Source organism: Schistocerca americana, chromosome 3 (assembly GCF_021461395.2).
Source record: "Schistocerca americana isolate TAMUIC-IGC-003095 chromosome 3, iqSchAmer2.1, whole genome shotgun sequence".
Lineage (NCBI taxonomy): Eukaryota > Metazoa > Arthropoda > Insecta > Orthoptera > Acrididae > Schistocerca > Schistocerca americana.
The window spans coordinates 444426420-444450758 of NC_060121.1; the positions used below are offsets into that span (position 1 = coordinate 444426420).

At 44.6% G+C, this 24339-nt stretch overlaps 1 protein-coding gene across 1 annotated transcript in view; it reads left to right on the forward strand.

Annotated features, from left to right (window-relative positions):
- LOC124606783 (metabotropic glutamate receptor 4-like) overlaps positions 1-24339 on the forward strand; it is a gene marked incomplete at its 3' end in the record, with an annotated part of 1427722 nt that overhangs the window by 1236726 nt on the left and 166657 nt on the right. The window contains exon 7 of the mRNA XM_047138846.1: positions 4825-4931. Coding sequence (XP_046994802.1) covers positions 4825-4931 — 107 coding nt within the window. The remainder of the gene's footprint in view (positions 1-4824; positions 4932-24339) is intronic.

Genomic DNA, 24339 nt, shown 5'->3' on the forward strand with positions numbered 1-24339 from the left:
GTTATTAAGATTTCCCGGGAATTAGAAATTGCTGTCAGTAGTTTGAGATGCCATTGTTCCAGATCTCAAGCCATAGCAATCTCAAAGCACTTACTGTACAGCATATAATAGATGCCAGCACCTATGTCTGTAAATTTTACGTTAATTTGTTTTATTTCGAGTGCTGACGTGCAGTAATTCTCTTAAAGGTTCAGCATCTACACACAATTCCGCAATTCACCATTCGGTGCGTGGCAGATGGTACCTTGTACCGCTGCTAATCGATCCCGTTCCTGATCCACTCGAAAATGGATCGATTATAAGCTTCCATGTGAGCCCTGAGTGCTCTTATCTTGTCTTTGCGGTCTTTACACGACTCGTGCGTTGGTAGCAGTAGAACAGTTGTGCAGTCTGTAACGTATTCCCGTTCTCTGAAATTCCACAATAATTTTTTTTTTTTTGGGGGGGGGGGGGGGGGGGGGGGCGGGGGAAATACGGTCTTTTTCCTCCAAGGATTCGCATTTAAGTTGACGGAGTATTTCCGTAATACTCAAGTGTCGATCGAACGTACTGTTAACAAGTCTACCAGCACGCTGCTGAATTGCTTTGATGTCTTCCTTTAATTCGACCTGATGGGGATCCTGCCAATAAAGATGCACTCAATAATGGTTCGCGTAGGTGTTCACTGGACGGTCTCTTTTATAGACGAGCGACACTTTCCTAACGATGTCTCGATAAAACAAAGTCGACTATTCACCATCCCTACAAATCGATCGTTTCATTTTAAATCGCTTTGCAACGTTACTGCTAGATATTTAATAAGCGTGGCTGTGTCAAGCAGCACACCTCTAATACTGTATTCGATTGTTACAATATTGTTTCGCCCACTCAGTTGCATTAACTTACATCTTTCCATATTTTTAATAAGCTGCCGTTCATCACACCAGATATACGTGGATTGGCCAAAAGTATGGAAATAATTGGCAACCAATGCCACGCCACATGGGCATTGTCCTCTATGCCTTGCGAGCGTCAGAACAGTGTTCTGTATCGTGAGTGCATTACGTCGGATCTAAGTTAATTCAAAAGCGGGGAAATCGTTGGTGCCCCTGTGGCATATGCTTCCGTAACGAAAGTAAACTAAGTGTTTGGTGTTTCAAGAGGCGCCATATGCAAGATTTTCACCACGCCTAGGATAGCGGAATAACATCATCCGGTAAGTCACAACGCGGACGAAACGGTGTGTTGGATGTTCGTGACAGACGGTCATTGAAGAGTAGTGCGACGGGCGATAACAGGACGACAGCAGCGGAAGTCACTGCAGAACTGAATGTCTCACCCGCGAACCCAGCCAGCACCAGCTCCATAAGCAGAGGATTCCGGCGTGAGCTGGAATTCCAAAACCACTCATCAGTGACTCAAATGTCCGTAACCGGAAAAGCCACAGAACCTGGACTACGGAGAAATGGAAAAAAAAGTCATTTGATCGGCTGGATCTTGTTTCACATACACTACTGGCCATTAAAATTGCTACACCAAGAAGAAATGCAGATGATAAACGGGTATTCATTGGACTAATATGTTATACTAGAACTGACATGTGATCACATTTTCACGCAATTTGGGTGCATAGATCCTGAGAAATCAGTACCCAGAACAACCACCTCTGGCCGTAATAACGGACTCGATACGCCTGGGCATTGAGTCGAACAGAGCTTGGATGGCGTGTACAGATACAGCTGCCCATGCAGCTTCAACACGATACCACAGTTCATCATTACTGGCGTAATGTGACGAGCCAGTTGCTCGGCCACCTTTGACCAGACAAATGGTGAGAGATCTGGAGAATGTGCTGGCCAGGGCAGCAGTCGACCATTTTCTGTATCCAGAAAGGCCAGTACAGGACCTGCAAAATGCGGCGGTGCATTATCCTGCTGGAATATATGGTTTCGCAGGGATATAATGAAGGGTAGAGCCACGGGTCGTAACACATCTGAAATGTAACGTCCACTGTTCAAAGTGCCGTCAATGCGAACAAGAGGTGACCGAGACGCATAACCAATGGCACCCCATACCATCACGCCGGGAGATACACCAGTATGGCGATGACAAATACAGGCTTCCAATGTGCGTTCACCGCGATGTCGCCAAACACGGATGCGACCATCATGATGCTGTAAACAGAACATGGATTCATCCGAAAAAATGACGTTTTGCCATTCGTGCACCCAGGTTCGTCGTTGAGTACATCATCGCAGGCGCTCCTGTCTGTGATGCAGCGTCAAGAGTAACCGCAGCCATGGTCTCCGAGCTGATAGTCCATGCTGCTGCAAACGTCGTCGAACTGTTCGTGCAGATGGTTGTTGTCTTGCAAACGTCCCCATCTGTTGACTAAGGGATCGAGACGTGGCTGTACGATCCGTTACAGCCATGCAGCCTATCGACTGCTAGTGAAACGAGGCCATTGGGATCCAGCACGGCGTTCCGTATTACCTTCCTGAACCCACTGATTCCGTATTCTGCTAACACTCATTGGATCTCGACCAGCGCGAGCAGCAATGTCGCGATACGATAAACCGCAATCGCGATAGGCTACAATCTGACCTTTATAAAAGTCGGAAACCTGATGGTACGCATTTCTCCTCCTTACACGAGGCATCAGAACAACGTTTCACCAGGCAACGCCGGTCAACTGCTGTTTGTGTATGAGAAATCGGTTGGAAACTTTCCTCATGGCAGCACGTTGTAGGGGCCTTGTCTGAATGCTCTGAAAAGCTAATCATTTGCATATCACAGCGTCTTCTTCCTGTCAGTTAAATTTCCCGTCTGTAGCACGTCCGTGGTGTAGCGATTTTAATGGCCAGTAGTGTAGTTTCCAACTTCCTCGCGAATTTAAGCCCGAAGAGTGAAACATGGCGGGGTCGGTGACGATTTGGGCAGCCAGATCATGGTATTCCATGGGCCCCTTGAGTACTCTGTGCGGGCTTTCCCAAATAACTACGCACACACAGACTCAGAGTTGCAATATTAATAGTTTTGGCTGGTTTCTTCTCTAGGGACTGGGATACGTAGTTGCCGCAGTACAGGCCAAATACTGCTGAGTCTACAGTATACAATAAGAGTACACACATGAATCGAATGGTCGAAGGTTTCCATCACTAGGCAGTTGCGAATTATGAATGTAACAGATAAATTTATAAAAGAAAGATTGAAATTAAATAAAATCTGCAGGTACTATCTTAACGCCATCTTTGGCACTCCCGGCGTGTCTCCTCCACCGACACAAAGCACCGTCCTCGTCACAGCGGAATTCCCAGCCACGCGGCCGATGGACCACGTGCTCGGGCCGATGTCCGGCACCACGCGGCCGGCCAGCCGAGCCCGCGCTAGCCGAACGGCTCGAGCGGTGGCCGCCATCTCTGAACTTAGAATATTTTCAAGGCGCCACACAACTCGCCCGTTACTCCAAATCTGCAAGGTCGCATCACTGCCAAGGAGTATGTGACCATTTTGCCTGACCAGGTCCATCCAGTGGTGCAATGTTTGTACCCTAACGGCGATCCTACGGTGATCCTGTGTTATTAGACTACAGGTGCCGGCCGCGGTGGTCTAGCGGTTCTAGGCGCGCCGTCCGGAACCCCGCGACTGCTACGGTCGCAGGTTCGAATCCTGCCTCGGGCATGGATGTGTGTGATGTCCTTAGATTAGTTAGGTTTAAGTAGTTCTAAGTTCTAGGGGACTGATGACCACAGATGTTAAGTCCCATAGTGCTCAGAGCCATTTGAACCATTTTAGACTACAGGACCCCTGTTCAAATTGCTGTCATCGTCCAGCACTGGTTTTGTGAGTACAAAGATGAATTGTTGTATCTCCCCTGGCCACTATAGTCACCAAATCTGAATATTACGGAGCCCTTGTGGTTTACTTTGGAGATAAGGGTGCTTTAGGCGAGCTAATGTGTTGTGTTTTTGCGTTTCTGTCCTTTTGGTTACTCGAGGGTATTCTGTTAACGGCATCCAGTCACCCTACAACGACATTTTCCCGTTCACCTCAGCGCCATCGAGAAATAGTTGCAGATTGCTGCTAACGCTATGCATCAAATCTTTTATGTACAGAGAATAAAGTGGTCCTACGAGACTTCCCTGGGGCGCTTCTGACGTTACCCATGTCTCCTATGAACACTCGCCGTCTGTGAGAACGTACAGGATTCTATTACTCAAAAACCATCTTTCAGCCGCCCATATATGGGAACTTTGTATGCTCGGATCTTCGTTCGCAGTATGTGTTGTTGCACTGTGTTTGCGCTTTCCAGAGTATGGAATCTGCATGTTCCTCTTCAAGTACGTTTCGCAGCATTTCGGACGCCAAATGCTGAGTTTCGTACGAGAGCTACTTTCAATATCCGAGCTGATTTGTGAATAAAAGCATTTCTGTAACTTCCTGACACATTAAAATTTAGTGCTTGACCGAGACTCTAAATAACGACCTTTCATTTTAATAGCTTTTCTGTCACAAGGAGTTTATTTTATTCGAACTCAGAACATGCTCAAGAATGCTGCAGCAAACAGACGTTAAGCATATTGGTCTATAATTTAGCGGGTTTGTTGTTTTACCCTTCTAATACACAGGAGTCAACTAGCTTCTCTACTAGCTTGGTGCACTGGAGGAACGATTCGCGGTATTGCAAAAGCTAAATGACCTTGCACAACTATACTATACGCAGACTGACAAATTTGTTATAAATTTCGTAAAAAGAGTACTGCAGAAGTATGAATAATGTGGTGATGTCATACTGTCGTTGATCCGTGTGCAGACGCTAATACTTATTGTGTGACGTTGTTGCAGGGACATGCACCGAGAGCTGTGCCACGGAAGGCCCGGCTTGTGCGACGCCATGAAGCCCATCAAAGGCATGGAGCTACTCAAGTATCTCCGGAAGGTCGACTTCGTAGGTGAGCACCCAGAGCCGCTTGCCGCGTCCAGCTGCTGACCTCGTGACGGGAATAACGCTCCCTTCAGGAGTGCTGCAATACGAGAGCCACTGCGCTGCTGCTCATTCAAGGCCTTTTTCTCAGTGTATCCAGCTCTGTTCTGCCCGCCTAACGAACTCAACAGTCATCCGTTGTCAAATCATAACCTCACTGCTTTACTCTCTTGCTGTTAGAAAATTCCTGAGATTTTTTTAAGCTTCGCCTCGTGCTTGATTAATATGATAGTAATTAATGGTGACGCACTGAACGGAACAGAGTGTTATAACTCTTTACTTTAACTCCGACATGTTTCATTGATGTTGCAGGTGATTTATAATGAAAAGCAAGTAGACATGAAGTTATTGTCATAAATTTCGATGTGACTTTTTTATGGAAACTGCTAACTTAGCTTCACTTTTCCTTGTTAGTGACAGTGTAGACGCTAACACTTGCTGCTTGAGTGCAACAGCGCGTTTCCTTAACAGTACGACATCTGCAACTAGAAACGAGTGCCCCTATCTTTACAACAAACACGCAACCAAAAATGCCATTCCTCTATGTCATTAGTCCTGTCCACATAATATTTCATGATTTCTAACGTACTCATCTATCGAACTGCTTGTTTACTAGTACTATTTACTAGGTTCGGCAATTACGCTTACATCTTAGTGTCCGCGAATGTTAACAGGTTAATAAACGTCTTATTTAGGATGAAATTCATGAGATTTCAAAATGAAAGAAGATTTATAAGCTCCATTTCAAATTACATTTGTTGGTACTTTTATGGTTCTGATGTGACAACTATTTCACTGTATACAGAAAGTACTCTGGTATCGTGTTACTCCAAGCTCATGTGATACGCCACTTTGTTTCTATCTTTATTAATTTCTTTATTCTGTAACCCACACGGTTATTTCTAAAAGTCACGACTATATAGAGAAGCAATCGAAATATGAAATCGTAGGGATAATTTTAACAGAAAAGAAGAAACAACAAAATTTAGTGACATATGGATTCGACAGATAAATATTATCGTTGACAGACGACAGTTCGATAGTCAAATTTTATATATGGCAAGGATTACCTCTGCCGATCACGTGCAAGTTTCCCTTTTTCACGGTATTTATATCGTTCTTTGACATCGGATCAGTCAGTTGGCAAGCCTCAGCAGAACCAGGAGCACCTCTGAAGATGCCTAACGCAGACCAAAAGAGTTTCATTGGCCACGGCAACACGGAAGATCCAACAGCAACTAAGACGACAGGTCCTGAAAGTCCCCACTGTATATTTTGAAAAGCGTAATCATTGCGAATAATTCCCAAAAAGCCATGACTAAACGAAAGAAAATACAAATGGGAATTCAAATCTCTGTAATGAGACTCTATCTTGAAGATACTATTTGACAGTAACAAAACTAAAAGACAAACCGAAACTGAAGATGCCTCGAAGAAAAACTCACTCGCGCGCAAACACACACATACACACACACACGCACGTACACACACACACACACACACACACACACACACTCACTCGAGTGACATTCCGTGTGTCTACTCCCATCTCGACTCGTCTGTCACACATAACGTAATTTAAGTCTCCTGGACCAGTCTGGACTGTTCTTGCATACATCTGGTTTGGGCAGCAGTCAGCATGAAGCCTGAAAACTGTTGTAGGAAAATGAGGGGTCATCAAGTACTGACCCACTCAAGCCACGTAGCTGCAAGGCAACTGTATGTATAACAAAGGCCTGAAAACACATTGGCGGCGCGGTTCCCCTTTGAGGTCTTAGATCAGTAGCCGTGTACTGGTGAAATATACATACTGAACTTCTACAGACATCGAGTTTAGATCCAGAAGCCTGCGGTATTATTTATATTATATTGATTGCTACATTCCTTTTCTTTGTTTTTTCGAAATTATTCACATCACAAGTAAAGGACGCCAATTGGTCTGAAGCTGATGTAGTGTTTCATCCCATAGTTTCAGGTAAATGGCTGCATGATTTATCACCTGTTTCTGTATGAATAAACGAATGAATAAATGAATGAATGTGGACTATTCAAGCTGTCGTCTGGCACTCTAATTCACTGAGTATAATCAGATAACTTACATTCAGTCTTCGTTTCGAGTAGAAAGATTGTCGTGTCATAAACAGAAAGTGGTAGTCCCTCAGTGTTGTGATAGTGTGAACGTTAGAAAATATTCATTGCCTGAAACATTTCAGCACTCGTAGATGAAATAATTATAGCTCAAAAGGGTCTCAGGTGCTCAGGTAGATTCTTTCCACAGACAGACTTAGTGCGAACAAAATTACCCTTTTTATTCTCTCTAGATAAAAGGCGTACTGAATTCGTATTTGCTTAGTAAGCTGCAGTTTGCCCATGAAATCCAAGCCAAGACCAAATACTTTTAGGCGAATGGTATTTCCTAGTGCCAGTCGAAAGTATCTCCAAAGCTTATAATTGTATTGCTGTTGTTTATTTATTTGTGAGTTGTGCTCAATGTCATGGTGATCAGCGCCCTTATGATCACCGCATACGATAAATAGTTTGTAACGAAGTTAGTCAGCACTGTTATTCGCCTCCGTAACGTGTGTCGTTTTTATGAAGTCACTCGACTCGAAGTTATCCTTTAAGGATTTTGGTATTAGAAGAATCATTGGGCGTCAAGAATCACGAACGACACGGGTGATGGTACTCCAGTTACTGGATGGGAACGTTAAATTCAAAGATTCTTTCATGTTATTCTAGTGAACGAGATTATCTGGGGCACTGCTCTAACCCAATACTTTCTCAGCAACCCTACACAAGTGAAAATACATAGAACAGAACTCTATATCCTAGAAATCAGAAGAATGACATTTTTATTCGTCTTTCCTTGGTATACAGTCATGGTGCAGTCTGTGTTGCCAGTGTGGTGAAGGATAGTGGTGGAGTGTATTTCAGTATTGAGCTTCCTTACGTTATCGGATATTTCATGACGGACCTTGTTCATTGTACCAACTAATGAAGTTTCCTTTTCTTTGAGTTTCTTAGCAGGTTGAGGAGACTTAAAAAAGTTCTCTGCTGTCGCATTTCTTCCTTGATTTACAAATGACTCCATGAGACGCAGAACGAGATACTCTCCAAGTGGTTGCTTCTCTCCATGCATGTCCTCTTTGCAGAGGTATGGGGAAGCATCACACATATACTTTGTTGTTACATTGACAACCAACCAGAATTTGGGACCATATTTGTCTGGTTTGTTGGAAATGAATTGAGTAAACCTGCATCTTGTTTTTCTTAGTAATAGTTGCTCGACAGTGGTAAATTATATTTTCTCCAGAGCGGTAAGAACGAATACTGTTTTCAATTAACTTTCCCAAAATTTCAGATACAAGAGCGAATTTGTTGGTTTTCAGGCGTTTAGATAGGGTTGATATTTCATCGAAATGGCGAAATCTGTAAAACTCCTGAAATCTGTCCCTTAGCATAATGTCCTTGATAAAAGTATAGCACGAAGTGTGCTACCAGCGATCGTCCACAGACATACCTTTAGTATAAATGATACCCCAAGCATACATGATGGCAATCAGTTTCTTCAGTTCATCAAGTGACACAGTCCAGTCATTGTTTTTGTAGTACTTTTCAGGCATTTGATTCTGTGTATTTCTTCATGAGGCATAGCATTGCTTCGTCAAAAATAAGAGGGAAGGCACTGGTGACAAGGTCGTCTACTCGTTGGCAAGCGTAAGCAGTGGGACCTCCTCTCTCCTTCAGCCGACCTTCTTCCAGAAGATGAAAAATAGGCAGACTCCCACAAAGCTATATCCCTAGAAACCATCTTTGTAGGCGCATCCAACTGTGCGTGCTGTGATGAAAGAGGCCGTGATTGACGTACATCAGCATATAAATCCTGTCCGCCCCCGGTAGCTGAGTGGGCCGGCACGGTACCTCAACTTGTTCGGCCAGAGGGCGCAGTCCGCTTTTAGCAGCGGTGGGGCAAGTTCGTCGTGCCTGTGTCCCCCTGTTAGCGCACCGCGCGCGCGAGTGTTTACTTCCGCTGCAGCGAGTGTCGCGCGGCCGTGTTTCGGTAGTGCCATGGCGCACTCGTATCGCAAGTCCACAATTAAGATCACATTTCAAGCGGACTACGCAAGACCTCGAGCACTTGACAGTGAACGTTTCATCCGGGAAGAACTTCATATTGCACCTCAAGACATCATTGGGATCCACTCTTCTATAACACAAAGGTCGTCTACATAAAACTGATCAATGAAAAGGCGTGCACTGATGTTGTGTGCCGACATGCTCATGGACTTAAATTTAAGCATTCTGATGGTCCCATAGGAACTGTCACGATCGACCACGCTGGATTAGGCCTTCGCATTCTGAGGGTCTTCGAGCTGCCATTCGAAGTCCCGCCAGATGTTGTGATGACAGCTTTCAAACCGTACGGCAACGTGCTAAGCCACTTGGCTGAAAAATGGCAAACGTTTGAGACGTACCCCGTCTCAAATGGAGTGCGACAAATTAAGATTGAACTGACGAAGCATGTGCCATCCTATTTAGTAATTGGCGGCTGCAGAGCCATTGTCATGTACGACGGACAACCACGCACTTGCGCCGGCTGTGGCCAGGAAGGACATGTCCAATCGGCCTGCATTCAACGCCGACTGACTCAGACACCGGTTGGTGAAGTTCCGTCCCCGGCGACGCCTACTTCACTCCCCATCACGTATGCAGCGGCAGCTCTTCCTGCCCAGGATCGCAACACCATATTGCTGTCAGTGGTCGATGACAGTGGGGCGGACAGCATATCCCCCTCTACGCCGTCATCGGCAGACTTGCCTCAAGACGGTGATCAATTGTGCCACCAAGACTAGCCTAAAGAGAGGATGAAACGGAAATTTTCCCGACCTCTGCCTTCCTACCGATGGAGACCGCATCAGATGATTGTCGCCCGCACTCTGACGCAGAACAACATGTCCGGAAACAACGGTCCCCTCTAAAACGCAAGAAACGGCACCATACGCCATTCGATGATTTCCTGCTTCAGATGTGTGACCCGGACGAACATCCGGCGTCGGACGACACTCAGGACTCTACCACCACAACTCACCCTTCCCATCACGATGCTACGGCGGATCGGCGGATACAATTTCTGAGCCTCGGTCTGACAACATCACTTCTGCTACTGAACATGCGCGCAAGCGCTCTACTGACAGCACTAATCAACAATTACCAATTGCTGCATCTGATTCTTGGGCGGATGATGTCGAGGATGAGCCACAGCACCAGGAGGATGCCGAAGACAGAGATGCTCCCTCGGCTGTACCTAGCACCAACCAACCACAGTGACTACGGCTGTATCGTCAGCCTCTGTGGGGCCGCCCCTGCCGCCCACATCTGGCCTCCTACACAACCCAGTTGCCGACCTGGCTGACCAAACGTACCGTCGAGCGACGACTAACATCAACAGCATACGTGCTCGACGTAAACTAGCGATGCTACAGGATCTACTCAACGCAGCAGACATCGACATTGCGCTCCTTCAAGAGGTGTATGTCGCAGACTTCAAGGAACCCTATGGCTACAAGACTTGGGTCTCACATGCGTCCGCCTATGGCAGTGGTGTGGCGATCCTCCTCCGCGAGGGTATATCCGCAGAAGACGTCGAGTATCTCCCTGACGCCAGAGGCACGGCTCTTACTATCCAGCCCGTCAAACTTATTAACATCTATGCACCGTCAGGATCTGGTCGGCGTCGCGAACGATCCACCTTTTTCGCTCATACAATTGCGCCCCTCTTCATGGGCCGTCAGGACGCCTTAATAATCGGAGGGGACTTCAACTGTAGCCAAACACCTAAGGATCAGTTACCACATCATTCTCCCTGCGCAGAACTTACGACAATTATAAATAATCTTCAATTGGTGGACTCGTGGGAACATGTTTGTGGCGATCGACCCGGATTTACTCACTACACCAGTCATTCCTCCAGCCGCATCGACCGGATTTACATCTCGCGCTCCATAGCTGTGGGGACAAGAGCTGCCGAAGTTTGGCCCACAGCTTTTTCTGACCACGAGGCCTACATCTGCGCTCGGCCGCCAGAAGGTATGGCACAGCCGTGGTCCTTGGAAGTTGAACGTCGCCCACCTAGCTTCTCAGGAATGCCGCCGCCTTATAGAGAACACGTGGGACTCTTGTAGCTGCCGGCGTGGCACCTACCGGTCTACACTGTCGTGGTGGTTACTCTGCGACAAACCAGCCCTCCGGAAGACCTTGATAGGCTACGGCCGAGATGTTGCAGCATGGAAGAGACATACCATGGACTTTTACTACAGCATCTTAAGGGAATGTACAACACTGCAGTACTCACCTGCATGGCAGGTGATGGTGAACCGTGCCAAGGCACAGATCATCAGATTAACACGTTGCCACCTTGAGGGTGCGATCGTCAGAGCGGGCACTCAAGACAGCTTGGCCCAGGAGGAACCGTCCATGTACCACGTCATTGCAGAACGACGGCGCCGACGCAGGACACTGATCCAAGCTATCACGACGGAAGACGGACGACGCCTGGATACCCAGCGCGACATAGGAAACGCCCTTCATGCTCACTAAACTAGACTGTACTCGGAACACTGACATCCCCCAGAGGTGATCGCCGAAGTCTCTCAACTCACTTATGGCACGATCTCTCCGACAGCGGCAGCGGATTTGACTGCAGATGTAACGGAAGAAGAAATCATTGAAGCAATACAGGCTGTGGCTGCTCATAAGTCCCCACGACCTGATGGCCTTCCTCTGGAATTTTACCGGACATATCAACAATTTCTGGCACCAGCATGGACTGATATTTGCCGCTTTCTTATGTCTCCCACGACGCAGATCCCTGGGGCTTTCCTAGAAGGACTGATTGTGCCCATACACAAACCACGTGGCGGATCCAGGATCAGTGACTATCGGCCCTTGACCTTACTCAACAGGACTTGAAGATTTTCACTCAGCTTACGGCGGCACGCCTAAAGCGATCAGTACGCTATGTTGTGTCGCAGGACCAGGCATCGTTAGGTGGTGACCATAATATTTGCACTGCATTGTGCCGATATAGAGATATGATCGCGCTAGCCAAAGCTCGCCAACTGCCAGGAATTTTGGCCTCACTCGACTTTAGCCAGGTCTTTGACAGAGTCGACCACACATTTTTGGTGGAGGTACTGCGACACATGAGGTATCCGGACGTCATAGTTAATGTACTGATGCGTCTCCTACGTGGCGCGATGTCCAAGGTGTTATATATTGGCCGTCTCACGCCGCCGATACAGGTCTAGCGATCGGTGCGACAAGGCTGCCCTCTTTCGGCGATATTGTACGCCCTCGTCTTGGAACCACTCCTCTGCGGCCTCCGACAACGCCTGACTGGGATGTCCCTTGGTGGACACACTTTCTGCTGCACTGCCTATACGGATGATCTGGTACTCCATCTTCGCAATAATGACGATGTTCGTGCAGCACTGGCGTGGGTGGCGACCTACGGCGCGGCATCGGGGAGCAAACTCAATCTCCACAAATCGCAAGCTCTGTCTATAGGCAGAGGCCTACCCGACGAGAGCGTCGCACCACTACGAATCAGTGACACAAGCCGTTGTCTTGGCATTGATTTCATATCTGACATGAAGCGTTCAACAGCCCTTAACTACAGGCGTTTACTGAATCAGATGAGAGCAGGAATAAGTGACCACCGTCTGAGACATCTAGACCTCCTGCAACAGACACGATATGCTAACGTCTATTTGGCGTCACGTATCCCCCATTTTGCACAGATACTCCCGATACCACCTACCCTGGCTCACCGCATGTTGGCGGTTTTGGGATCCTTTGTTAATACGAGCATGTTATTTAAGATTCGTTACGAGTCCCTAACCCTCCCGAGGAGCAGAGGGGGTTTAGGCCTTTGTCATGTTCAGAACAGAGCGAAGGCCCTGTTCGTCAGCTGTCACCTGCAACTGCGGCGACAAAGTCCGACGTGCCTCACAAGTCTCTTACTGGAAGCCTTACGACTAATCTCACTCGCACCCCCTGTGATGATATCGGACATCCGAGCACCTACATTAGCCAATTCTTCCTTGAATTAAGCTACATCCGCACCGCGGCTACTACCCACACGCTTGATGATGACGAGGGCGATATATGCTGCCATGCAAATGAACAGGACGCCAAATGTGATTGAAAGCAAATACCCCACTACAAAGTGGCGCGCTGTGTGGCAGGCAGTGAATGCCACCACCCTTGATATTGACGTACAATCTGCATGGTACGTAACTGTTAATGGGAAACAGTTGTGCCAGTCCCGCCTACATCACATCCACCTCGCTGATTCACCCTTGTGTGCCACATGCCAAGTGATTGACACGGATGAACATCGTTTCGAATGCGGGTCGGCAAAGGACGTTTGGTATTTGGTGCGTCAGATATTGGCTTTTCTGACACGCACGACTCCCGACAGGATAACTACCCGATCACTTCTTTTCCCCGATAAGATTTATTTCCCAAGAGCAAAAACGAACTATGTGACATGGATCAGCGGCCACGCTGTTCACTACCTATTCGGTAATGGCGAAAATACAGTGCCCGATTTTTGGTATTACCTCAACGAACGACATTGTGCGATCGTCAAGAACCCTAAATATAGGCAATATTTTTCTAATTTTCTTTAGAGCGCATTCCATAATCCGCCTCGCAGCTGGATTATCGATGACATGAGGAGATAACCATAGCACCTCTTCCCAGTTCCTTTTTTGATGAGATTGAACAAACAACGGAACAACACAGAAACGAGACGAAAGTCATCGAAAAATTCGCAGCGGGCTATAGTATGGAGCATCCTTTGTCGTAACGGGACGACTTCCTATTATTCTGTTTATGTAGCCGAAGAGAAACTGCCTTCCTTTTATCCATTTGTATAAAAATAAAATAAAATAAAAATTTAAAAAAGCAGAAAAACACACCTTCCAAAATCCTTTTTTCCTTTTTTTCATTTTTGTTAAAAAAGTGGCTAGGATAGCTGGCTGTTAAAAAAAAATGCCCTTTGTGTTACGTACGCATTTTGTTATTTTAATTAGTGTAGGTTTTGAGCATGTCGACATGCTAATTAAACCATAACTTGAAAAAGCTGCAATTATTACAACTTTCTGGCTTCATTTCACTAGTTTTTTTATTGAGACTAAACATCTTAAGAAAAAAAAGAAAAAAGTTGTAAAAAATAGAGATATAAAAAATAGCGTAATTGATTAGGTAAGAGCTTATCATGCAGCGAACCCGGGTTCGATTCCCACTGCTCGCAATTTTTTTTTCATTTTATTTCATTCCCCGCATAAAAAAGAGGGCTAGCTGCCCTCTGTAATAAAAAAACTGAGTTAATGGCTCAACTACGAACTGAAACGGGTGTCTTGCGACGTCCGCCCCGAGCAGATACAACGAACAAAAACGAACAAAACGAGATTTTTGTTTGAAAAAAAGGTGGTCACCGCGACAGAATGTCAATCCTAAGAGCTCGGGTTCGATTCGCGGCTGGGTCGGAGATTTTCTCCGCAAGGGGACTGGGTGTTGTGTCGTCCTAATCATCATCATTTCATCCCCATCGACGCGCAAGTCGCCGAAGTGGCGTCAAATCGGAAGAGTTGCACCCGGCGAACGGTCTACCGGACGGGAAGCCCTAGTCACATGACATTTATTTTAGCATATTAATCATTTTCCACTAATCGCTCCTCGTTCATAATGTCTTCATCTCTATTTGTCTCAGGTGCAAAATCATCATCTTCATCGGTGAAGTTTATTTCTGATTCAATTTCGGAATTCTCTAAGAGATGTAACACTTCTTCATCAGAAAGTCCACGCTGACTAGACATGCTCGAAAACGTGTTTCGCGGGCTAAGACTTACCTGAATGACACGATATAAACTGTGGTGGATTGGAATTTACACGTGCCAGGTTGCAAAAATGAGCAGCAACTGGTCTGCATGACTACTGACTGCTGCCACTTTGTTGTTCGGTAATTTGTGTACATTCAGAGCAAACTGACCCCTTCCGCCGTTCTAGCTATATCGATTGAAATGTAGAAGAAAACAAAAATTTTTAAAACCTATTGCTGCATCGTAAAGAGGAGAAAAAGTTAGGAAAAGTCATATGATTTCATTAATTAAGTAAGTAAATTAAGTATGACAATGAAGGAAAAAGTTATGACACTGGTCATTTTGACCACTTCCGCCGTTCTAGTTTTAGTGATATATCATTTTATTTGAATTAGGAGACAGACCGTTTGCTGATGATACTAGTATAGTTGCAAAGCCAAGCAAAGAAGCACCAACAGAGAAAATAGTAAATGATGTTTTTGTGAAAGCTGCTGACTAATTTTGCACAAATGGTCTAGCTATATACTTTGAAGAAATACAACTCATGCAGTTTTATAACGTAAAAATGTGCTACCTCATATTAACTTAATATACCAACCAGAAATAATAAAGATAAAAATTGCAACTCGAGAAATTCTAATATGTTTAGGTAAGACTACTTTTGCCATAGGGATAATAGCCTATATACAAGTCAATTAACAGATTTTGCATATTTTCACTCACTTCATTATTTTATGGGATAATATTCTGGGAGATCCTCACTTCGACAAAGATATTCGTTAGACAAAAAGAAAGTAATTAAAACGATATGTGGGGTTCACAGATGCACATCTTGCATATATCTCTTAAATCAGATGGAAGTATTGACTTTAGGCTCTCAGTAAATTCACTCACTCATGAAATTAGTTATCAACAATTCGTCTGAGACTGAGTCTAACAGAGATATTGAAAACTACAATATTGCAAGGAAAGAATGATTTGCATTACACTTTCATGAATCTAACTTTGCCACCGAAAGCTGTGAAATACGCAGCTATAAACCTCTTTGATAATCTTCCTATGCAAATAAAATGCCCTGCATCTACATCTACAGCTGCATGATTACTCTGCAACTTACAATTAAGTGCCTGGCAAAGGGTGCATCGAACAAACTTCAAGCTGTATCTCTACCGTTTCACTCTCGAACAGCGCGGGTAAAACTAACACTTAAATCTTTCCGTACGATCTCATATTTTATTATGGTGATCATTTCTCCCTACGTAGATGAACGCCAACAAAATATTGTTACTCTGTGAGCACGAAGTTGGTGATTGAAATTTCATGAGAAGATCTTGCCGCAACGAAAAACAGTTTTGTTTTTATAAATGCCACAGCAATTCGCGTAGATATCTGTGGATCACTGTTCCCTATTTAGCGATAGTACAAAACGAGCTGCCCTTCTTTGAACTTTTCCGATTCCTCCGTCGATACCATATAATGCGGATGCCATACCGCACAGTAATACTCCAGAAGATGGCGGGCATCTGCAGTGTAAGCAGTCCCTTCAGCAGTCCTGTTGCGTTTTTTAAGCATTCTGCCAATAAATCGCAGTCTTTCCTTTGCTATACCCACAACATTATCTATTTGAACGTTCCAATTTATCAGACATTGTAATCCCTAGGTTTTTAGTTGAGTTTACAGTCTTTAGATTTGTGTAATTTGTGTATAACCGATACTTAGTTGATTCCTTTCAGTATCCATTTGGATGACTTTTTACATTATTTAGCGTCAACAGCCAGTTTTTGCACCACACACATATCTTGTCTAAATCATTTTGCAACTCTCTTTGATCATCTGATGACTTTATAAGCGGTAAATCACAGCATCATCTGCAAACATTCTAATAAGGGAACCTCCCTATCACACCCCCCCTCAGATTTAGTTATAAGTTGGCACAGTGGATAGGCCTTGAAAAACTGAACACAGATCAATCAAGAAAACAGGAAGAAGTTGTGTGGAACTATGAACAAAATAAGCAAAATATACAAACTCAGTAGTCCATGTGCAAGATACGCAACATCAAGGAGAGTGTGAGCTCAGGAGCGCCGTGGTCCCGTAGTTAGCGATTACAGCTGTGGAAGGAGAGGTCCATAGTTCAAGGCTTCCCTAGAGTGAAAAGTTTAATTTTTTCTACAGCCTATACAGGACAGAAGGATTAGGCATTGTACAATTTTAGTGTGGCAGTAGACGTGATTACCATTCCTCCAGGTTGTACACCTATTGTGCAACCGTTAGATGTGTTTGGTTTTCGGCAAGTGAAATACTTTGTGAAAAGATTCTATGATTTTGCGAAGCTGCACTGGAACACAGAGCAGTATTGTTTACGTGATCGTGTGTCAATTATCAAAGTTCAGGCACTCACACATAATCAACTTCGCTCTCCAAAATTACAGGACATGTTCAGATTTGCTTAGACATATGCAGGATTTGACGGTCTACACACGGAAAAATTTGAAAACGTTAAAAACATATGTTTAGACAGAGCACAGGGAAAACTGTGCGACTGTAAAACTGTTTCATTCATTTGTTGCAGTTTATGTGACTAACTCTTACGTTTTCATCACTTTTTTGGGAATGATTATCACATCCACAAGAAAACCTAAATCGAGCAAGGTAGAAGAATCTTTTTACCCATTCGCCAAGTCTACAAGTTAGGTGGGTCGAGAACATATTCCTGTCATGTGACACACATGCTGTCACCAGCGTCGTATAGAATATATCAGACGTGTTTTCCTGTGGAGGAATCGGTTGACCTGTGACCTTGCGATCAAATGTTTTCTGTTCCCATTGGAGAGGCACGTCCTTTCGTCTACTAATCCCACGGTTTTGCGGTGCGGTCGCAAAACACAGACACTAAACTTTTTACGGTGAACAGAGACGTCAGTGTACGAACGGACAGATCATAACTTTGCCAAAATAAAGAAAGTAAACTTTTCATTCGAGGGAAGCCTTGATCCAAGGACCTCTCGTTCCACAGCTGCTCACGCTAACCACGGGACCACGGCACTCCTGAGCTCAAATGGTTCAAATGGCTCTGAGCACTATGGGACTCAACTGCTGAGGTCATTAGTCCCCTAGAACTTAGAACTAGTTAAACCTAACTAACCTAAGGACATCACAAACATCCATGCCCGAGGCAGGATTCGAACCTGCGACCGTAGCGGTCTTGCGGTTCCAGGCTGCAGCGCCTTTAACCGCACGGCCACTTCGGCCGGCACTCCTGAGCTCACATTGTCCTTGATGTTGCCTACGTTGCACATGGACTACTCAGTTTGTAAATTTTGCTTATTTTTTCATAGTTTCACACAACTTCTTCCTGTTTTCTCGATTGATGTGTGTTCAGTTTTACGAGACCTATCCACTCTGCCAACTTATAACTAAATCTGAGGGGGGTGCGATGGAGAGGTTCCCTTGTAAGAGGGCTGCTCAGATTGTCTTGTAAATCGTTTATGTATATCAGGAAGAGCAGAGGGCCTATATATACGCCACGTATTACTTCTGTTTTACTTGATGACTTTCCTTCATTTAGTATGAACTGTGACTTTTGTGACAGTATATCACGAATCCATAGGCACGCAATTTGATTCGAAGTCGCCTGTGAGGAATGTTGTAAAAATCCTTCTGTAAATATAAAAATATGGAATCAATTTGACATCCCGTACTTTTGCGGGGATAGAGAGCAATGTTTCACAACAACGATGTTTTCTGAACCCATGTTCGCTGTTTATCAATCACTCGTTGTCTTGAAGATAATTCATAATGCTCTAGTACAGTTCATATTGCAGAATCCTACTGCAAGTCTACGTTAGCAGTATGGGTCTGTAATTCAGCGGACTACTCCTACATCCTTTCTTGATGTGACTTGTGCAACTTTCCAGTGTTTGGGTACAGACCTTTCGACAAGCGAACAGTTGTATATGACTGGTAAGTATGGAGCTATTGCATCAGCAAACTCTAAAAGAACCTAACAGATACAGCTGGACCGGAGACCTTACCTTTATTAGGTGATTTAAGCTGCTTTGATACACCGAGGATACCAGCTTCTAAGTTACTCGCGTTGCCTGTTGCTCTTGATTCGAATTCTGGAACATTTACTTCGCCTTCTTCGGTGGCGGAATTTCAGGAAACCGTATTTGGTATTTGTGCTTTAGTCGCACTGTCGTTAGTAACATCACCGTTGCTATTGCGTAGTGAAGGTGTTGATTGTGTTTTTCCGCTGATGTACTTTACCTATGACCAGAATCTCTTCGGATTTTCTGCCAGATTTCGAGACAGAGTTTCGTTGTGGAAACTATTAAAAGCATTTCTCATTGAAGTTCGCTACGCCCGCATCTCGTGGTCGTGCGGTAGCGTTCTCGCTTCCCACGCCCGGGTTCCCGGGTTCGATTCCCGGCGGGGTCAGGGATTTTCTCTGCGTCGTGATGGCTGGGTGTTGTGTGCTGTCCTTAGGTTAGTTAGGTTTAAGTAGTTCTAAGTTCTAGGGGACTGGTGACCATAGATGTTAAGTCCCATAGTGCTCAGAGCCATTTTTTGAAGTTCGCTACAGGGAGCAGAAGCATGTTCATGTGTAGGCCTAGATTATATTTGTTTCTCCCTAACAGCTACTTCTTTACCATAGAAGAATATTCACGACTAAAAATAATTAGTCATTTATACAGCAAAATAAATGTAAATAGTTAGCATCTAGTCATATAAATATTTTTCTTTTGTTAGAAAAAGTATGTTCTATATTTGCGCAGTTGACACGTTCTGCATCATAATGTTTATCGCGAATATAATTTATAGAAAATGTAAATAACTAAATAATGTGTGTATATTAAATTCTTATAAATGAAGTCTGAGTAACTCAGTAGGAGGTAGAGCTCTTAAATTTGTCACAGTGTAACCTGTCTAGAAGCTTTGCAGTATTAGCTAACAGAACTCAGAAAGAGAGAGACTGAGACTGAAAACGACTTTGAAGATGAAGACAAAGACACACTTTCATCGCAAGTTTCAAGAGCAAATCTCTTTTACGAATAACTTTAATATCTATGCTTACTATCTAATTTTATTCTGACAGCACTTTGTAGGGCCGTCTGAGTAAACCTGAAGTTGCTGCACCGTTAAAGGAAAAGGGACCAAAAGGGAAAACTACTGAAGGAAGGGAAGTTAATTTGTCTCACAAATCAGTTGGCAGAACTTGATTCAAAGCGCATTTCATCAGCTTCGGCCTGTACTTTGCTGCCAATTCGAGTCGATACAAAACGTCGGCGAGCCCCCCAGCTCCACTCCAAACTTCCGCGTTCGGCCAGTGGTCCCTGTTATTGCTCTTACTTTATTCATGGAACTCTGCTAAGGTGTATGTCGAGACTGTCGTTAAGAAAACTGGGACCGAGCACAGGACAGTAAATACACAGAACATGGTTCGTGTGCGCATTGACAAATTCTTACAACGATTTTTATTTCTTTCTGGTCATTACAAGCAACGAATACGAACAACAAAAGGAGATATGGTAAAATTTGCCTGCCGATCACCTCCAACGTGAATCAGAAGTAAAGCAAAATGTAAACGGTTGATTTTCTTGATATGTGAAATTTTCTGTTTAGAAGAATAAGAAAAGACACGAACTTAGAAAGAATATTACTTTCCTCTTCAACAACTCGCATTAAAATACGAATGTAGAAAGGTCAATAACTTTTGTTGTTCAAAATTTTTCCATTATCCTTTCTTAAGACCTTTAACTACGAAGTACAAGTAATATGAAGTGAGGTTCTAACGACATTTTCGTCGACCGTTACTCCTTTTCCAGGATAAACGTTTTACACATCTTTCACTCGATTTCTGTTATATGCATGTTTTGTATGACTGTAGAGTTCGATTTTGCCGTGGCAAGTGTAGTGACACATCGGTGTACACAGTAGTAGTGAGTGGATATTGCACGATTTGTCGAAGCTTGCGGGATCATCTCATGTTCAAATGTGTACAGTTCACACTCAAACACAGCAGCAGTAGTATGCAGGAAAAGACGCTGGATCTCTCTTTTGCGAAGTTCTTCTTACGTATCAGGGTTCAGGGTTAATAATGGTCCTACTTCTTTACACGTCGGACCACTATTCACTGTAAAGATCCTGGTAAAGAAGCTTGGAACAACTCATGTACTGAACATGTCCTACATATCTGGCTTTTGTCCAGCAGTGGTGACTTGGGTGATAATACGTGAGGTACGGATATTGGTTTCCATTGTGAGGACGGGGAGGGATGCGGAGGTCACGGTTTCTTAGGGTATTCTCCCCTACCCCAATACACAGCCTGGCAAACAAGCTAAGCACATAGAAGACACGATCGGATGTCAATGTAACTGCTTACAAATGATCGGCTGTTGTGTAAATGATTGTAACTGCAGTTCTCTGCGACAGGTAGAACGGCCATTCGGGTGCATTAGTATTGTTCGTGTAGTGTAACAGGTCTGCTAAAGAAACTGCTAACGCTACGCTTATCCGCCCTCTTCTGGAGTACTGCTGCGCGGTGTGGGGTCCTTAAGATATAGGACTGACGGAGGAAAACTGAAAAAATCGAAAGAAGGGCCGCTCGTTTTGTATTATCGCGAAATAAGGGAGAGAGTCAACGGATATCATACACGAATTGGGATGGCAGTCATTAAAACAAAGGCGGTTTTCGCTGCGGCAGGAGCTTCTCATGTAATTTCAATCACCAACTTTCTCCTCAGAGTGTGAAAATATTTTATTGGTTCCTACCTTCATAGTGAAAAATGACCATTATAATCAAACAAGAGAAATAAGAGCCATCAAGGGAAGATTTAACTGTTCGTTTTTCCCCGCGCTGTTCGGTTCGGGAGTGGAACAAGGTGGCTTGATGAACCCTCTGCCAGGCCCGGAACGCCCGCTAAATCACGCAGGGCTAACAGGTAATTAGGATTGTGGGAAGGGCCAAGGGAGTTGCGGTCGGATTCATTTCACAATTGTAATATATTATCATTTAGTTCACAAACACAATTTTGGAAAAATTAAATTTGCTTCGCGGCTGAGGGCCCCCAAACAGATGCTTTAGAATAAGTTCAATTTTGAAAAGACAGCCGGCCGGGGTGGCCGAGCGGTTCTAGGAGCTACAGTCTGGAACCGCGCAACCGCTACGGTCGCAGGTTCGAATCCTGTCTCAGGCATGGATGTGTGATGTCCTTAGGTTAGTTAGGTTTAAATAGTTCAAAGTTCTAGGGGACTGATGACCTCAGCAGTTAAGTCCCATAGTGCTTCGAGCCATTTGAACTATTTCTTTTTTTTTTTTTTTTTTTTTTTTTTTTTTTTTTTTTTTTTTTTTTTTTTTTTTTGAAAAGACATGACACACAGCTAAATTTACGAATAAGATAAGTCGTATACATATGTGAGATCAGTATTCGGAGCGGCTGAAGGATTAAATCTTACAAATTCCAAATATACTATGATGATTATGTTACTTTAAATCCGTCTTGATTGCAAAATTTTTTTAAAGTAACATAAAATCACTGATTGCTGTTATCCCATAAGACATTATGTCTGTTTTTGCAAAACTATGATGATTGGCTCTGAGCACTATGGGACTTAACATCTATGGTCATCAGTCCCCTAGAACTTAGAACTACTTAAACCTAACTAACCTAAGGACAGCACACAACACCCAGCCATCACGAGGCAGAGAAAATCCCTGACCCCGCCGGGAATCGAACCCGGGAACCCGGGCGTGGGAAGCGAGAACGCTACCGCACGACCACGAGATGCGGGCATACTATGATGATTACTGAAGGCAGAAGGCCACAATGTTTTAAGATGATAAAAGGGTTGATGGCCCACAAGGTGCACAGAAAGAGATAAGCAAACGCAATAAGATGGCTGAAGGACGCAAAGTTAAATTCTGTACATTAAGGAAACATATATTGCAACAATCGGTAAAACATTACATTAAGTTTAAAAATTTTCTTTTCGCAACACCAACAGCGGAAGGCCCACAATAACTTCTTTCAGAGGAAATTACAATAACCTTTCAATAGCAGAGGGCGAAAGTGTTTGAACTTGAAGGAAACTCTGAGAACATGTTTCCAGGGCTGAAGGCCCACAACTAACCTTGCCAAATTAAAAATATAAAATACAGTTAAATTACGACAACATTAAGACTGCCAAAAGGATAATTAAGAGAACGGCACTCAGGAGTGTCCAGTAGATTGGTCTGCCCTCGTTCACTTAGGCGAGACAGGTGGTGAGTCCAGCTACACTTAATTCGAGCGAACCCAACCAAGGTACAGTCACGAACCGACCGACCAACCGCTTGCTTGCCACGACGGAGTACACGAGAATTCAAGGCCCCCAAAAAATTACAAGTATCACTATCCCCAAACAAACACATATGTGAACTGAGCTGCCAAAACTACACACTGTGTTGGGCAGCAACAACAGGTGAGGAAAAGACACTGCCTAAAAACTACATTAGCGGCCAGGGCAGGTAACCAGAAACTAACGGCCATAAGGCAGAAAATTCCACTGGTTCACTTAACTACGAAACAAGATAATACGGTTAACTTCACCCAAAATGAACACTGCCTGAATTTACGTTAGCGGCCAGGACAGGTAACCAGAACACTAACGGCCACAAGGCCGAAAATTCCGCTGGTGCACTTGACTATGGGTAAATTAATTTGATCAATTCCACCTGACGGCGGCTATCTCAAACACTTCAATCGTTGTTGCTCACAGGAAAACCTCCACAACAGCAACGCCGGAACCAACAACGTAATGCTCAATACCACTCAATCTTCACGTCATGGATTGGCGAGCGACGATGCTCGTACCGATCGGACAGTTCCAGACAGACTCCGACACTGAGCAGAGACCGCCAGCGGCCCCAGTCGACTGCGCCACACGGAGGTGTCCACGGACCAACCGATCGACCAACAATCAACCAAAAGTCAGACCCAGCTTAAGTGATGCGTGGCGGCAACTGTCGGGCGGGCGATGTTCACGCAGGGCTCACTGCTGCTGCAAGCCGGCGACTGGCTGGCCCAGGCTGCGCACGAGACGCGTTGCAACTGACCGCCAGGGCCCAACTCACAACCCGAACTGCCGCCGCACGTTCCGACTGACTCCACGACACATGACAACCGGGAAGTAATAGCAACCGAGCAAAGGTCCTATCAGAGGGGATATATCAATACGCGCTACTTGCACCGATGACGGTAAGGCAAAATAGCAACTCAGTAACGCCAGTAATTTAAATCAACATGATGAGATGGAAATGCGTTAAAACAGGGTCTAAAATATCAAATGCCGGCCGGAGTGGCCGTGCGGTTCTAGGCACTACAGTCTGGAACCGAGCGACCGCTACGGTCGCAGGTTCGAATCCTGCCTCGGGCATGGATGTGTGTAATGTCCTTAGGTTAGTTAGGTTTAATTAGTTCTACGTTCTAAGCGACTGATGACCTCAGA